The following is a 17,320-nucleotide window of genomic DNA, read 5'->3' as shown; positions in this document are numbered from 1 at the left end:
TTCTGAGCACTTAGCAAACTCCATCTGCAGAAGAAGACCGTGTGGTAAGGTTGAAAAGTCCAGAACAGATGGACCTCGGTCATCCGGTTCTGTTAATGAGCAAATGAAGTTATTTCTGGAACTCAGCTTACTTAACCGTTACAGCTGCAAACATCTCATCCCGCAGACAAAGCTCTGATTGGCTTGTGTGTTTTAGTAACTGGGGAAAAGGCCGTCAGTGAACACAACACCAGACCTGTGTGGGAGGTGGTTCTGAGATCTGGAACCAGGTCATTAAAAAGAGCCGGAGACGCGAAAATAGGGAACAATACTGAAACGTTCTCAAGCTTGAAACACCTCGAAACAAACAGCTCGTGCATGTGTTCTGAGAATGGAGTGTGTGTGGGTGCGTGCAAAAATGTGTCTGTCTTGGAAATATGTACAAAATATATGTTCTCACGCTATGATCCGAAGATTCACAACATCACCAAAGTGAAAGGAAAGTTTAAAAGTAGACATTTTCGTATCACGTCCGCAGCTGCTACACCCAAACCTTTTGTCTTTCTGTCTTTGGAAGTTCCCGAAAATGAAATGAGAAGTGAAGGCATCACGGTGACCTTGAGTTAGTCGTCGTTTGTTCGTCGAACGGACCACAAACGTCTCCCGCCCGCTGTCAGAGCGCCTAACCTGGGTTCACAGGGTTAGAGGAGCCCCTCAGGACTTCCATGACTGCCTCCACAGCACAAACACAATAAGATATCACAGGCAGTAGTAGCAGTGGGGGTTCAGACAATGATCAAGGACACTTGACAGGAGCAAAGGCTTTCCATTGGTTGCAGAAAATCAGGGCCTCTGTGCCTATGACCTATGATATGAACTCATTGGGAGTTATCTGCAGGGACGATTCGATGCCTGTTTAGCTTCTGGAAACAGGAAAACTGTCTGACTGCACTGGTCCAGCTTTTCCGTATGTCCATTTGATTAAACACGTTTGTTTTAGGGGAAGCACTTTGTGACAAAAGTCCTTGACCCCCCGTTAGAGTTACCAGCTTCAGCCTGTGGCGGCTTCACTGATGGGTGTAAGCAGCAGGTTTCTGGGTGTCATCACTAACTAAGGTCCAATCTCTCTCTTAGTCTACTTGGACTTGATGAACTAGGGGCCCTGGTCTTGGAGACCGGGACAAACCATTGAAGCCAACAGGTGGTTTGTCTCATCCTCGAACCGCCTCATCTTCCAGCTCAAGGTTCCTCCAGTTAGAGGGAGCAGATGGGACCCGTTTGATCAGTGAGAAGCTTCCGGTGATTCTTTTTCCTTCTGCTGCCTTCAACACACTCAAATCATTTGGAGACACAATGTGGCTACAAAGCATTGGGGATCTGAAGGCCACAGCGCCCAGGTCACAGGAAGGTGCTGTGGGTGAAAACGTCCTCCAACTGGCACATGAAGGTTCTTTGTTCAGCCTGGTGAGAAGCCGTCTTCTTCTGAGATCTGGATCTCCACGTAGGGTGCCAGGTTTTGGGATTTGGATGTGAGCTGGACTAAAAGTCATAATCCCATCCGGAGTTGTCGTCTGGCGGCGGCTCGTCTGTGTCTTCAGGGAAACTGTCGAAGTTGCTGGTGTCGGTCTGAGAGGAAACCTGAAGAGAACAACATTTTTTGTGTGTTAGAGTCGACAGGAGATGAGAAGACAGAAAGACGTGCAACAACAGACTCAAGCTGGGTTTGTGGCATAAATACTTACTGAAGTTAACTTCATTTGTTGGGCACTTACTTTGCTGGATTAGTCCAAACACATATTCTGGTTTGTTGTTCTACCGTTAAACTGTTTCCAATTATGTGTCTCTAAGTTATGTTACAAATTAATCTGAGTTCAAAGGCCAATTTATGAGCTAATGTCATGGTCTCATGGAGCTGGCTCAGAAGTCATCATGTAGTCTTCAAATAGACAGAGCAGGAGGTCATATATGGGGGTGAGATCGTAACCCGTCTTTGTGCAATTTCTCTTTTGGTAATGGCCAGCTTCTCAATTGAGTTACCAGAAAATGTACAATTTCACGATATATAAATACTGCAGTATACACCGATCAGCCAGAACATTATGACCACTTGCTTCTTTTCCACCAAAGCAGCCCTGACCCGTCGAGGCCTGGACTCCACTGTGGGATGCTCTGTGCGTTCTGACACTGTCAGAACCTGCATCATCTTCTTCAGCAGTTTGACCCACAGCAGCTCGTCTGTTGGATCGGACCACACGGGTATTAGTGAGCCTTGGCCGTCCACAACGCTGTCACCGGTTCTCCGCTTTTCCTTCCTTGGACCACTTCTGGTTCTGACCCCTGCAGACCGGTCCGGTGATGCTCTGACCCAGTCGTCTGGCCATCACATTGGTCCTTGTCAAAGTCATTCAAATCGTCACGCTGCCCGTTTTTTCCTGCTTCTAACACTTCGACTCAGAGGACACAATGTTCACCTGCTGCCTGATGCATGACCGGTGACATGATAACCAGATTCACTCCACCTGTCAGTGGTCACGATGTTACGGCTGATCGGTTGAACATACAGTGGCGACGGTTACTCCACATCACCTGGTTGGCTTGGTGTGTTTCAGTACATTAACAGTGCCTTCATCAGTCTAACATGAGTTTGTTGTCTTAGAGGAAAGAATCTAGAGTTTATTTCAACTCACGTCAGGTGTGATGGGCGGAGTCAGAGTTCCTTTCCTCAGCCCGTCCCAGTTAAAACCTTCAAACCACCTGAACACGGAGAGAAACACGTTAGTTTCATCTTGTATTTAAACCAAACTGAAAGTCAGCTTCCTCCCAACTCACTCACTTGTGCTTCTGGATGTCTTTGACTCCGTTCTTCAGGTTTCCCAGTCTCTCGGAGGGATTATCTCTGGAGACACAAACGGTTCACATATTTATTTTGGAGATGAAAACAATGAGTTCATCTGAGTTGCCCGGGCACACGGCGCCCCCTACCTGCAGAGCTTCTTGATAAGGTTAGCGGCGTTCTTGGTGATCTTCTTGGGGAACTCGATCATGTCGATGCCTCTCAGGATGATGTTGTAGGTTTTCATTGGATCTGGACCTGAGAACGGGGGACTGGAGACAAACGGAGACGCTTCAGGACGCTGAACAACAGCCGTTTGACTCTACTGAACTCTACTGTCCCTCCCGTTTGTGTCCTCACCTGCCGGTCAGCAGCTCGTACATCAGGATGCCCAGAGACCAGTAGTCTGCTGAGACATCATGACCCTTGTTGAGGATGATCTCTGGAGCGACGTACTCCGGCGTCCCGCAGAACGTCCACGTCTTCTTGCAAACGCCGATCTTCTTGGCGAAACCAAAGTCCACCTGGAAAAGACAAAATTAAACACATTCACTTTATTTTTATTGTTCTTCGTTTTGATCATGTAAAACTGTCATTGGTCACTGCCACTCAAGCTCGCCCTCCTGAGGATGAACTACGTTACTGACTCCAACATCGTCAGCTACTTTTAGTTTAGAATATAACTGTAATGTAAAATACTGAAGCGATCAGCTGACACGATAGGGGCCTTCAGGGGGGTCCTGATTCATTTCCTGAGGACTCCCTAGGAGGAACCTCCGGGTCTGAAAAGTGAGGCCAAGTGAGGCCAGCAGACGTCACTTTTGAAGAGCGACGTTTGAGTGGGGGCGACTCCACTGGCTGCAGAAAGAAGTGTGACTGTGTGGGGTGGGGATGGTGCAGTGGATAGGACACATGCACTTGGTGTTAGAGACCCAGGTTTGATTCCCACTGTGACACCTCCACCAATGTGTCCCTGAGCAAGACACTTAAGCCCTAGCAGCTCCAGAGGCGTGCGACCTCTGATTTATATAGCAACTGTAAGTCGCATTGGGTAAAAGCGTCAGCTAAATGAACAAATGTTAATGTACTGTTAGAGAGAGAGAAAATGTTTCTACTTGTCAGCTGATTTATTCCCTCAGTCTCTAGTTTCAAGTCTTCTTCAACACAGCGTGATGTTCATTTAGTAAATTATGGTCCCAAGCAGAGTATGCCAGGTGCAACTACCGTGTGTTCACCACACAGCAAACTTGAACATCGTACAGGTTGGGAGGACCAGGATCTATCGCCATCATCAAACTGAGATTGGAATTCTCATAAATTATTATGACTCTGCGGAACACATTTGTAGAAATGGCGTTTTGCATGGCAACGTTTAACGGCCAACTGCCAACGTCTGTTGTGACGTCTGACTGCCAACTGTATGGTACAGTATATCCTACCCGTGAAGCTGGTTATGTACTGCTACTGACATATTAAGTTATCATCTAAAGGCCCCATCGTGTTGCTTCCCGTACTTGTTGGACATGTAAATATGTAACATGTATGTTATGAGGGAGTGTGGAATTACCAGCTTGGCGTATCCCCGGCTGTCCAGTATGAGGTTTTCAGGTTTCAGGTCTCTGTAAATGATGCCTTTGGCGTGCAGGTAGGCGAACGCTTCGACCACACAGGCCGTGTAGAACCTGGTGGTCGCATCTTCAAACGAACCCCTGAAATACAGAGTTTAAGATCTCAGAGGTGTTTCTGGCCCTCGGCCGGACTTCTGTTTTTCCCCCTTTAGGTTTCACGTTTGTCGAACTAAATTTTTTACCTTCTGTTATCCGCCATGTCGGCAAACACTGACTGCTGCTAAAATAACTGTTTTAATCTGCTGATTCGTGTATGTTGAATCTGAAGTGACGTCTTCAGATGTCTCGTTGTGTCCGAAACAGAGATGTTCACAATCTGAGACACCTGAGCAGCTGACGCCAGAGAAAATGTGAGTTTAAATGATCAACCAATTATCAAAATGTCTTCTGTCGTTTTTCGACTAATCGATAAATATTCTGTTCAAAAACTAAACATTTCCATTTATTTAAGCGTCAGAAAGTGACCAACCTGAACTCTTTCCTTCTCTGATATTTATTCTGGTCTTTAGGAAACATCCCGGCATTGGATTGATCTGTGTGAGATGTGTACCTGTCCCTCAGTATCGTCCACAGCTCTCCTCCCAGACAGGCCTCCATCAGCATGTACAGATATTTACTGTCTTTAAACGTCCGGTACAACCTGAACACAAACAGTAAAGCTGCATCAGGACCTGAGACAGAACCATCCGTCAGCTTCCATCTCTCTGTCGTGTTTTCCATTTTCATGTATCATTTGATCTATTTAGTTTTATTACAAACAAACCTTTTACAAATATTTTTAGCAATGCTTTTATTTTGTCGGAGAGGACGAAAAGCTAAACAATTGATTTTGTTTGATGGTTTTATTTTGTTAATCTGCCAGATTGGAACCAACACTGCTGACTTTTTAACTTCATGAAAGTTTATTTTTTACCATTTGAAATGATGTACAGCTATAAATAGTCTACGTTAATGCCGTGTTTAGGTCGTGTGAGCAAACTGAGAAATGAAGGGTGGAGCTTGAGATCAGAGGTTTTGTCAAACTTCATGAACGACGTAAGTTATAATAAAACATTTTTTATTATAACTTACGTCAAAACACACAAAAGATAATGTTCACTTTTTTTCCCAGCTGCTAAATATGTTTAATTCTGAGACAGAAAATCAATGAGTTCAATATAAAATAGCTTCAGTTATGATGATGATGATGGTTCTACTGACCTGACGATGAAGTCGGAGTGCGCCTCGGTCATGATGTGTTTCTCCGAGCGGATGTGTTCCTGTTGTCTCGTGTCGACGATGTGACGCTTCTTCAGGATCTTCATGGCGAACGTCTTCGCCTCCGCGTTCTTCAGCTGCACCTGAAGAAGAACATCCAGTCATTCCTCTGTTTTCCTTCCTGTCACTCAAACCAGCAGTGACCGTCTCAGCCTGATGCCTCCTCTTCCTCTGAGCCGTAGGATAATAATAAAACGACTAAACAAAGGAGGTTCACAATACAACAACAGGGATTCAGTGTTGTGCTGATCATAACAGAAGAACAGCAGTGATTTAACTTTTTAAAATCCTGGTGGACGACGTTTCCAAAGTATTTAGGAGATGGACTTGAAGTGAAATTGAGTTTACTTACATCTACTTTAAATAACCGCATGTTAACGAGGTAATTATATGTTACATCGTTACTCTCAAAACCCCCAAAATACATCGTCATCCAGCTGAAAACATTTGGAAATATTCACGGTGTTTACTGGTCAGCTGAAAACGGTCTGTGGTTAAACACACACACTGTGACGTTAATACAGCATGACGCAATCCTCTATTTCTGGACGCCACTGGATTCCACTCTCATGTTTGTACGCTAAATTTGGAGCTACCCAGCAGCTGGTTAGCGTAGCTTAGCATAAAGACTGAAAGCGGGGGGAAACCGCTAGCCTGGCTCTCTCTGAAGGAAACACAATCCAGCTCCCAGCTCCCGTAAAGCTCCCCGATCAACAGGTCAAACCTGGGTTGTTTACAAAAACTGAACTTGGCACGGTGTGGTTTTATGGGGGTGCCGCCGTAACTTCCTCACAGTGATGATACGACTACGTGTCATTTTTAAATTTGGTGTTTATACAGAAGATGTAAAGTGAGCTGCAGAGGACCAGAAACTAAACCACAACCAGGTTCCTGTGATGAAATGTAAAGATCTCGTTGTTATCGTATCCAGCTGTCCAAAAATAAGAGCGATGAGGAATGTCGCTGCTCTGATGGAAAATATCTGCATGTTCGTGGTCAGCCAGTCTGCAGGTCAGGGGTCAGGTTTTTCCTTGGGGCAGAGTTACACTCTGACTAATCGCCTAAAATACCTCCAGGGGGATGATGGGAGACCCTGAGCGGGGATTCCTTCCTGTTTTTGGGCAGACCCTCTGCAGGGCTTCCCCTCCAACCTTCAGTACCCTCACACCCCGCCTCCCGCGGCACAGAAACCAGACCCCCAGATCTGCAATGCACCACATCCCACCCTCCTCTTCTTTTTCCATCCATCTCACACCTTAACACACGGCGGGGATTAATACAGCCTCACAAAGCCAATAAAAACCAATCAGCTGCAGCCGAGACGAAGGAAGCTCGTTAAGACACGATAAACTGGTTAAAGATGTTTAATAGCGGAGTTACAGCATGAAAGAAGAGATACACACTGTGTGGTTCTCTGGTTTATTGTGCTTCCTGACAGAACCAGGGGGAACCCTTTAAGAGCCCTGGTCAGCCTCTGCGGTCAGAATCACATGAGGACGGGTTTCCAGTTACCAGCACTGATACTTTACAGCGTGCACACACACACACACACACACACACACACACACACACACACACACACACACACACACACACACACACACACACACACACACACACACACCTGTTTCTGGAGAGTAAACCAGAAACATCCAACTGGCTGCAGACGCACCTGAAACTGGTTTCACAGTAATCCACAACATGGACGCTCAGAGTGTTTAACCACATTAACATTGATTTGTAACGTAGCAGTAACTAAAGGCCTGTTGGTGTAATCTAACGGTCTGTGACCTGATATTGTATAAAGTAATCAGATCGTACCAGCTCGACGCGTCCGAAGCCGCCCACTCCCAGCGTGTCGATGATGTTGAAGTCGTCCAGCTTCAGACTGGAGAAGAAGGCGTTCTCCGCCTCGTATCTGGAAATAAAAACCACATGAACACTGTAAACATTTCGAAGGTGAAGCACATTTAGATCGAGCAGCAGAGCCGGTATCTCAACATTAAACCCCCCTCCCGTCGTACTCTACCTGCAGCATTTGACCACGTGGAAGAACGGGAATTTCTTGGAGGTTTGAATGGAGAAGGAGGTGATGGGGAAGGAGGAGGAGGACGTAGGAGCAGGGAGGCTGGTGATCCGCTCTCTCTGCTGCCTCGCCAGGACGGGAAGCAACTCTCTCATCTCCAAACTTTGTTTAGTCCACGAGTACGAGAGCTGGAAAACTGCTTTTCTTTTTTCGGCTTCGGCGGTCTCTTGTCTGCTTTATCGGCAAAGAATATAATGTAGGAATACGGGAACAGAACTCTGAGCAGTCGTGTAGGACAAAACTGCTGCGGAAACAAATAACTGAAAGTCTACAGCTGATCTCGGCGGTCTAGTTCTTTGTTCTGCAGATAAAAACATCAATCAAGTCGTCCAGTCCCTCAAAATTTGGAACAAAGTCTCTTGGTCAGAAACCAAAGTGCAAAAGTGCAAACAAACTCTTCAGCATCAGACCCAGACTGGTCCTCATGAGAACGTTCGGCAGAGAGTCTGTAAGAGAGCCGTCTCAAAGGAAGAGCTCCATCTCCAGTTTACATGGCGAGGGTAGGGGCGGCGGTGGCGGTACCCATACGAGGTTCTGGCCTGGTGGAACCGGTGGTGCGGTGAGGTGGCCAGATCCTCCAGCTCTGTGTGCAGTAAAATTACAAACGAGGCTGGTCCTGAGCTGAGCGGGACGCCGTCACAATCCAGATCAGACGGCCTCACCAAACTTCTCTGTAGTCTTGATGGATTTTGGAAAATGTTCTGTTCTTATTCTGTCTTCGTTTGTGTGGAAGTTTGTGGGTGCCCGACTTGGACAAAGTCCAACTGAGCACGCTCAAACTGAAACAGAGAAGTTCTGAAAGGTTCGTCTGCTCCGGCTGAGTCCTGCTGGGTGTAATGCCAAGCTGAGAGGACGACCGCAGGGCAGGACGCTGCTGCTGCTGGTATTTTTAGCACGTGGAAACATTACTCGGAGGTTCACCCAGTAAACGTAGTGACAGATAGATTGCAGGACAGACTGTCCCGACCTCCAAAGCAGAGGACACCGAACCTTCCAGAGGTTCACCAGGATGTTAAGAGTTTCCTTGGTTGGCTGTGAACATATCAGGATCTGTAGGTGTTAAAATGTTTCAAGTCATTCGATAGTCGTTTAGTTTTAAGTTCTGTGAAATGTAAAGCTGAGGTGAACAGCATCTGCTGTGTCATCAATTGAGTTTTCACAGCAGGACCGTCTGGTGTCCGGTAAAGGCCAGAAGCTCAACTTTACAAATACCAAACCCAGTCCAAGATCCAAATCAGACCGGTCCAGAATGTAAAGGGCCAACCCGTCTCCTGGAAATTGTGTTTTTATACTCTACACTTTTGAAAGTTTTCTGAGAGAAACGTAATGCCAGAGAGATTATGTTTCTCATCAACATAAATAAGACCTTATGGATTTATTTAACTAAGTTTTGGAAACATTAGGACCTTCTATTGTGAAAGGATTTCTCTGTAAAACATTTATCAATAGTTAGATTTAGTATTAAATCCATGCTAGCAGGTACAACTCCGGACTACATCAGCTTACGTTAGCAGCTGGTGAACATAGTGCAGCATTTAGCAGCTAAAGAGCCAGATGTTTCCCTCAGGAACTGGTGGAGACCAAACACAGAGCTAACAGAGAGCGAACACTGGACTCAGCTTCATCAGGTGCCACAAACACGACTCACCATGAAGCATCAGCTTGTAACTGGAGACTGTCCTCACCAGAAAAACGCCCATATAGCCCGTTTGTACGACCACATTATTACAACCCACGTTCATGTTTGTTGTGGTGGCGTCCTCTTGTCGCCGTGCAACGGCAGCAAAGAAGGATGACGGGTGAAATATTATACACTGCGAGAAAGTCCGCCTACCAAGGCAGGATGGGTCAAACCCCGGAGTCCCGTGTGAAACCACGTAAGTTTTTAGTTAAAGGTTTAGGTTAAAGAACGTTACTGAGTTCCATCACGTAGATCAGGTCTGGCTGCTTGTTGCTGGACTGGTGCAGGAAACGCTCATGTGTTGTCGGACGACCTATTTCATCGTTCAGGTCGGAGGGCTCGTTGTGTAACTTCCTGTTTGGTTGTTTATGAGGGAGAACCTGCGTGAGAGCTACCAGAAGATCTGTTTGACGGTGTGTGGACAAAAACAAATACATCAGCATGGTATCTGAAAATAGTAAGGACCAGGACCAGGACCAGAACCCTGCACAACACAACTGCTTTAGAAGCTGATAAGATCTCTAAGTTGTGTTTAGAGCTTTAAAATCTCGCACATCATTTAACATTCAGCAGCTGTGTCAGCTAGCTTTGTTTGATTTTAGCTCAGCTGCTCTCAGCCTCAACAGTTATACCCTCAAATTAGTTTCATGTTGGCACTCTTTCAGCATATAACATGACATGTGGTTAGTTTTTCTGTGGAGCAAACCTCCAATATGTCAGGTCAAAATAACATATGGACTCCTGCCAAAGTAATCCCAACAGACTTATCTGTGTGTGCGTGGTTCTCTAAACAGGGACTGGACTATTTCCCGGAAACTGTGGGATCTGATTTCTGCAGAAACAGTGGCTGCTGTTCGGTCAGGACGCTCCAACACATAAACACTCTAAAAATAGTTTGTAATGGTGAGAAAGCGTCGAACTGTTAGAGCTGTCCCGCCAACCTTCACCCTGCTGAAGTGTCAAAAAGCAAAACATGGACCCCTGCAGGACTCGGAGGCTTCAGCTACAGATTAAGAACATCAGACTGCATTTAACTTTATTTAGATTTTTTGATGAGTAAAACGTTTTTAAACTGTTAAACACTGCCAGGGGTGATTCAAGAAGGCTTAATGTTAAAGGGTGATATCTGCATTTTTAAACCTGGGCTCTATTTTAACACATGTTGGTGTTGAAATGACTCGTAGGTACAGAAAGTTTTGAATCTGTGCAGTCGATGCTGAAGCCTCAGTTTGCAGGACGACGGCGGTGGAAACGAGGGGTTGGAGTTTGTTGTGTTCGTAGAGGAGCTGCTACAAGACTTTATTTCCTAACGTTACTCCAACACGACAAACTGCTCTCTGCTTCATGTTCCCCCGTCCTCCCCAGCGTCCTTCAGGGCGACCTGGCTGCGACCTCTCTGGCTGCAGCAGGTATTATTAGCAGGTGTTGCGTAACAGGAGTCCTGTTGCTGCTGTAAACACTCGCACACACAAACACACAGAGGAGGCTTCTCTTAACTTCTGTAGAAGGGTCCTGCAGACGGGTGAAGCACCACCGTCACTGTTCGGTCTGTCGTGGCTCTGTTGTTTTCTTTTTTGTCAGCATCTATTAACCGGCTGATTGTTTTCTCGATTCAGCGTTTTGAGGTGGTGTGTTCCTTTAACTTGACCAGAACATGAAGATTCTCAGTTTACTGTCGTATATGACAAAGAAAAGCTGCTGGAGAAGCTGGAAACAGAAACGTTTCACATGTTTGCTTCAAAAGTTGGATTATCGGGTCGACCTGATGGCTGAGCAGCGAGTCCCCGGTTTGATTCCCCCGTTTGCCGGACTGTTTGCTTCCTGTCATTCCCCAGCTCTCTCTCCCCACATCTCCTCTCTCTCTTCACGGTCCCACAGATAACATACCCTCCAGTAAAAGTTTGATAATGAAAATATTTGCAGATACATTTTCTGCTGATGAATGAATCGCCCAGTCGCTTCCATGTTCCCTCTGTGATGCAGCTGTAAATATAAAGTCTGCTGCTGAAGGAATGTGCTCGTTCTGACAAAAAGAAAATATGTCCTGAGAAGCTGATATTTAGAGAAAGGACGTATATAACCTGTAAATATCGAACACGTGTCATATGTGTACATTAAACCTACTTGGCTTTGGCTTCAGCGTCTTCGTATCCTTTATTTGAAACGTCGTCTAATCCACCAATCAGATGCTTGAATGAGCTGAGGAGGAAGAAAGAGGTCAGCCAATCAGCACACAGACTGTCTGTGAGAGAATCTAGTTCATTAATAGTGCCTGTAAATAAAACAGAACATTATTACAGATCAAACACACTTTTTGCAAATAAAATAAAAAGCATTTATCTCTCTAAACAATAATAATAACAACATATTTATTGTCGCTTTTCCCATGTTTTTTCTTTGTCCTTTTAGAGACGTTTATCTTTTCTTTTTGTTTCTTTTCTTGGAGTCCGGTAGATCAGGTTAAAACTTTGAGCAAAGACTCACCTCTTTTGTTGTTGGTGTTTGTAAATCTTAGTTACCTTCGACCTGTCGATGCCATATTTAACTGTATTTTACAGAATCCATCTGGTTTCATGTTGCCTCCCTTTTCTCTTGACAATGCACTGAAGGATCGTCACATGACATTACAGCACAGTGACGGTGCAGTGAGCTGAGCGGACCAGCAGAGAGCAGCAGCAGCTTCTCCTGCTGCAGTGACCTTCTGTTAATTGGACTTTTTATATCGTTGCCTACTTTAACTGAAGTGTTCTAATGCAAACATAAAGACTGTGTGTGTGAGAGAGTCTTACTCTCTGTCGATGACCAGGCAGGTGACGGCCTCGGCGGCGATGACGTTGGCTGTCCTGACATCCTCCCTGTGGACACACACACAAACACACGCAGATTACTCACATGTCTGCACTTCTGAACGTGCGAGGACACATTTAGCTCCTGATTCTCTTTAAAAAACATAATTTGAGAACTTATCTAACTCAGCAGAAGTAAACACTTCACCCGGTCATAAGCATAGACGCAGATGGCCATCACGAGCAACTCTGGGCGTCCCTCAAGGCTCAGGAGCCGGGGATTGAACGACCAACCACACTCGTCAACACACCAGCTCAGCCAAGAAGAGAGGATGAGACAAATCAAATCCATCTCCAAACTGTTCCTTCAGAAAACGGTCCTCACGTTGCACCAACGCCCTCGCTGTCAGGGTCTAAACTCTGGTCCTCACACAGAGTGCAGGACTCAGACTCGCAGACAGAGGCCCAGTGCTAATCTCCTCTCTAAAGACCTGAACCCTGAACACTCCCAGACTCTGCTCAGGTCACCTGGTAAGTGCTTAAGTGCGAGAGGTTGCAAGGGCACGAAATGGTTTAATGGGGCAGCGCTGCACTGTGTGACTTTTCACGGTACCGTGACTACATCTGAACAAATGTGGGTTTGGGACTTTTTATTTTACGTTTGTTACTTTTTTGTATTAGTATTAGATTGAGTAATCTCTTTACTTTTCTATATTTATATTTGTATGTTTATGTGTACTGCTAAGCACCAGTATATTCCAAGGCAAATTCCTCGTAAGTGAAAATGTACCTGACAATAAGCCTGATTCTGATTCTAGTTCCGAATACTTCACAGCCGAGGCTCTGAAGGGGCCGGCTGTCTGATCTGAACGTGTTCCAGGATCTTGAAATGAGCTGTGGGCCAGAGGTCATTTTCAAATAATCAGTTCAATCATTTTTAGCAAACCAGTTGGTCCTTCTATGTTTGTTTACCCACAGGCTTCCCCCTGCAACCCCGTATTTAACATCACAACGCCATGAACTGTGGGTAATTCACTCAGGCAAAGTCTGCAGAGATGCAGACTCACAGAGAACCCTCATGCACCTGACGATGTGACAGTAAAAGAGCTCCCCCCTGAGGAAACACTGAAACATACTTCAATCCAATCAGCAGCAGCAGCAGCAGCAGCAGCAACTGTGACGGCAGCAGGAGGTCAGTAAACAAGCCACAGTATCATCACACGATCACACGGAGAGCTACGTGAAATAATAGGCTGCAGGACAGAAGGCGAGCCGCCCTTCTTTCTGTTGGACTAGTCAGTAATGTTGCTTTCTTGACGTTAATTTGTTGTTTGATCATAATGTGCTCATAACTAAAGCAGGTGTGCAGCTGTCCTTATCTGTATTTCCAACACCTCATGTAAATCTGTCCATTAGTGGGAATAGTTACATGTTGCACTGACAAACTCACCCAAACACACCTTTTTAAATGCGTGTGTCTCTAGCCGTGTTTGTGTGTCCTGTAGTTATTCAAGGCGACGGTCGGCACGTCTCAGCTCTTAATAACACCAGATCTCAGCACAGGAAATGAAGCAGTTTATTAAAGGTCTGAAGGCCGCTGGTCGGTTTGTGTTTTGTCTAGGGATGAAGGAAGCAACATATCACCAGGCAAGTTCAACCAGCCAAGTGACCATCTTAGTTACACACATTTCTTTAAAGGTCGAGCAACATGTAGCGCATGGGAAAACAAAAGAGGGTAAGAAAAGGAGAGGCAGGGGGAAGGGCAGGCGGTGGTGCCAAATCAACAAACAAACAAACAAAAGAACCGAACCTTTCTAGCCGCCCTTTAATAACCACGAAGTCCAAAAAGAAAACATAAATCAAAACCCTATCTTCATGTGATGACCTTGCCTGCAAAACCAAACTACCATGTAACAGCCACCCATAATGTCAGTCAGAATAAATAATCAGAACTAGGGTTGGTGCTGAAAATAAAAGATGTGGAAAACAAATATACTAACCCAAGCCTAGTTCCCACAACTACTGAACGAATAATGTAATGTGTATTAAAACTAAGTTAACAGTATCTACAGACAGTCATGACACGAGGTAATCCCCCTGGGATGACGTTAAAGAAATGCAACTCCCACACAATTCATAATACATAGAACCTAACCCCGCCGACCGTAACAGCGTATTTTAATCATGTGTTCACACAGAAACGGTCATACTCAATCTGAAAACATGTTTCATGTCTCTGTTTAGATTTGAGTTATGACTTTGAGATGTATGACACAAAATGCAGCAATTCCTGACTTCGTAAGGGTTTTAAAGAACCTTAAACATCCCTCCATGAGCTGCAGCTCCACCTGCTGAAGGTGGTGAGCGGCTAAACTACTCACTTCCTGTTGTTTTTAGGACACCTGTGTGCACCTGTCCCAGTCACCTCGCACAGTGTCTTTGCCTCACGTCCTGCAGCTTTATATAAGTTATATCAGTTCATGTGCTTTTTGAGAAGAGATGGTATTATGAAAACCAGACCCAAAACCATCTAATACTGTGTGTGTGTGATTAAAATGTTTGTGCGTGATGGTGGGTCAGTGCTGGCTGACGCCCCTGAGGTTTTAAACAGGTGGAAACATGTATGAGACTTTGATTCTTTTGTGGAGAATTGACTGAAACAAGGGAAACAAATCAATCCCTGTCCTCAGGGAAACAAATCAATCCCTGTCCTCACGAGTCCAGCCAGACCACCGTGTATGGAGACATTAGAGGTGTTCAGCTGTTACCAGGTCAGACTGGTCGTTCCTCTCACCAACGTCCGGCAGCTTCTGGTTCATCTCTCTTTTTTTCTCTTCTTAAATTTCTCCTTCAATGTCCTCTGTCTCTGCTGTTAGCTAACGTTACATCCATAGAGGCTGCTGATCCCGGTTACGTTGCCTGCTTGCTGACTTCGGCTCAACACCAGCACCATTCTCCAACCAGCAGTAGCATAATGTTGCTTGAAACTTGAGTGGCGAACTAGCCAACAAAGCTAGCAACCGACGCAGGAGTACTAACAGCAAAGTTACCAATGTCCAAGTGTGTTAGCTAGTAAGTTTGCTAATAGCAACTTTAGATTTATAGCTAGCAGCAAGTGACCGAGCATCATTACATAACTTTTCTACCATAAAATAACTGCTGGTTCAGTTAGTTTTTTGGGGGGACAGGGATGATGGTGGAGGCTTTGAAGCAGGCTGGCACATGGCATGTCTCCAGTGAGGTGTTAAAAACAAAAACAGCTGAGCGGCACAATGCTTCAGGGTGGACGGGGAGACAGAGTCCGGCCCAGTTGCTTTGTGGAGGCTCTGCCTGAAGCTCTGTTGAGGCACACCTCTCTGGAGACATGCCATGTGCAAGTCTCCTTCAAATCAAAGACGAAAAACAAAGATGACAGGGCCCGTTGCCCTTTTGAGCACCTTCTGTTGTCCCACCTAAAATCCACTACAGACCCACTCACAGAAGATGCAGTAACTATGGCCCTTCACTTCCAGCACCTGGACTCCCCAGGAACCTACGCCAGGATCCTGTTTGTGGATTTCAGCTCAGCTTTCAACATCATCATCCCAGCTCTGCTGCAGGAAAAGCTGTCCTAGCTGAGCGTGCCTGACTGGTGGATCACAGACTTCTTGACGGACAGGAAGCAGCACATGAAGCTGGGAAAACATGTCTCTGATTCCAGGACCATCAGCACCGGATCCCCTCAGGGCTGCTTTCTTTCCCCTCTGCTCTTCTCATTGTACACCAACAGCTGCACCTGCAGTCACCAGTCTGTCAAGCTCCTGAAGTTTGCGGATGACACCATCCTCATTGGGCTCATCTCAGGTGGGGACGAGTCCGCCTACAGGTGGGAGATCGACCATCTGGTGACCTGGTGCAGCCAGAACAGTCTGGAGCTCAACGCTCTGAAGACAGTGGAGATGGTCGTGGACTTCGGGAAGAGCCCAGCCCCACCCTCCCCATCATCCTGTGTGACTCCCCAGTCACCACTGTGGCTTCCTGGGCACCATCATCTCCCAGGACCTCAAGTGGGAGCTGAACATCACCTCCCTCACCAAGAAGGCCCAGCAGAGGATGTACTTCCTGCGGCAGCTGAAGAAGTTCAGCCTGCCAAAGACAATGATGGTGCACTTCTACACCGCCATCATTGAGTCCATCCTCACCTCCTCCATCACCATCTGGTTCGCTGCTGCCACTGCCAGGGACAAGGGCAGGCTGCAGCGCATCATTCGCTCTGCAGAGAAGGTGATTGGCTGCAATCTATCATCCAACTAGGCCTCCAGGACCTCTACCCCTCCCACCCTGAACACAAACTGTTTCAGATACTCCCCTCCGACCAAAACCTCACACCACAAGAACACTTCTTCCCATCTGCAGCTGGCCTCATCAACAAGGTCCAGGACCTCCACTGACACCGACTCTCACACTCCCTTGACCATACAGAACAGTATTATTCTTCACCTGCAGTACTTGTTTTACCTTTTTATATTTTCTATGTTTTTTATTATGCACCAAGATACCAAAGCAAATTCCATGCATGTACAGTGGGTACGGAAAGTATTCAGACCCCTTTAAATATTTCACTCTTTGTTTCATTGCAGCCATTTTCCAAAAATCAAAAAAGTTCATTTTATTTCTCAGTAATGTACACTCAGCACCCCATCTTGACAGAAAAAAACAGAAATGTAGAAATTTTTGCAAATTTATTAAAAAAGAAAAACTGAAATATCACATTGTCATAAGTATTCAGACCCTTTGCCGTGACACTCATATTTAACTCAGGTGCTGTCTATTTCTTCTGATCATCCTTGAGATGGTTCTACACCTTCATTTGAGTCCAGCTGTGTTTGATTATACTGATTGGACTTGATTAGGAAAGCCACACACCTGTCTATATAAGACCTTACAGCTCACAGTGCATGTCAGAGCAAATGAGAATCATGAGGTCAAAGGAACTGCCTGAAGAGCTCAGAGACAGAATTGTGGCAAGGCACAGATCTGGCCAAGGTTACAAAAAAATTTCTGCTGCACTTAAGGTTCCTAAGAGCACAG

At 45.8% G+C, this 17,320-nt stretch overlaps 1 protein-coding gene across 3 annotated transcripts in view; it reads right to left on the bottom strand.

Moving 5' to 3' along the window:
• Nucleotides 1–357: 357 nt before the first annotated feature.
• Nucleotides 358–17,320, bottom strand: part of prkg1b (protein kinase cGMP-dependent 1b) — a 61,944-nt gene continuing 44,981 nt past the window's right edge. For all 3 annotated transcript variants that reach the window (XM_046068691.1, XM_046068689.1, XM_046068690.1), the window contains 11 exons: nucleotides 12,254–12,319; nucleotides 11,589–11,663; nucleotides 7,519–7,615; nucleotides 5,641–5,780; nucleotides 4,991–5,080; nucleotides 4,380–4,521; nucleotides 3,173–3,336; nucleotides 2,962–3,084; nucleotides 2,813–2,875; nucleotides 2,667–2,733; nucleotides 358–1,617 (listed from right to left, as the gene is read on the bottom strand). In XM_046068691.1, the coding sequence (XP_045924647.1) occupies nucleotides 1,519–1,617; nucleotides 2,667–2,733; nucleotides 2,813–2,875; nucleotides 2,962–3,084; nucleotides 3,173–3,336; nucleotides 4,380–4,521; nucleotides 4,991–5,080; nucleotides 5,641–5,780; nucleotides 7,519–7,615; nucleotides 11,589–11,663; nucleotides 12,254–12,319 (1,126 nt within the window). In that variant the 3' untranslated portion in view covers nucleotides 358–1,518. The remainder of the gene's footprint in view (nucleotides 1,618–2,666; nucleotides 2,734–2,812; nucleotides 2,876–2,961; nucleotides 3,085–3,172; nucleotides 3,337–4,379; nucleotides 4,522–4,990; nucleotides 5,081–5,640; nucleotides 5,781–7,518; nucleotides 7,616–11,588; nucleotides 11,664–12,253; nucleotides 12,320–17,320) is intronic.

Source organism: Micropterus dolomieu, linkage group LG14, assembly GCF_021292245.1.
Source record: "Micropterus dolomieu isolate WLL.071019.BEF.003 ecotype Adirondacks linkage group LG14, ASM2129224v1, whole genome shotgun sequence".
Lineage (NCBI taxonomy): Eukaryota > Metazoa > Chordata > Actinopteri > Centrarchiformes > Centrarchidae > Micropterus > Micropterus dolomieu.
The sequence above is the reverse complement of the archived record's forward strand: the minus strand, read 5'-3'. Positions and strand labels throughout refer to the sequence as shown.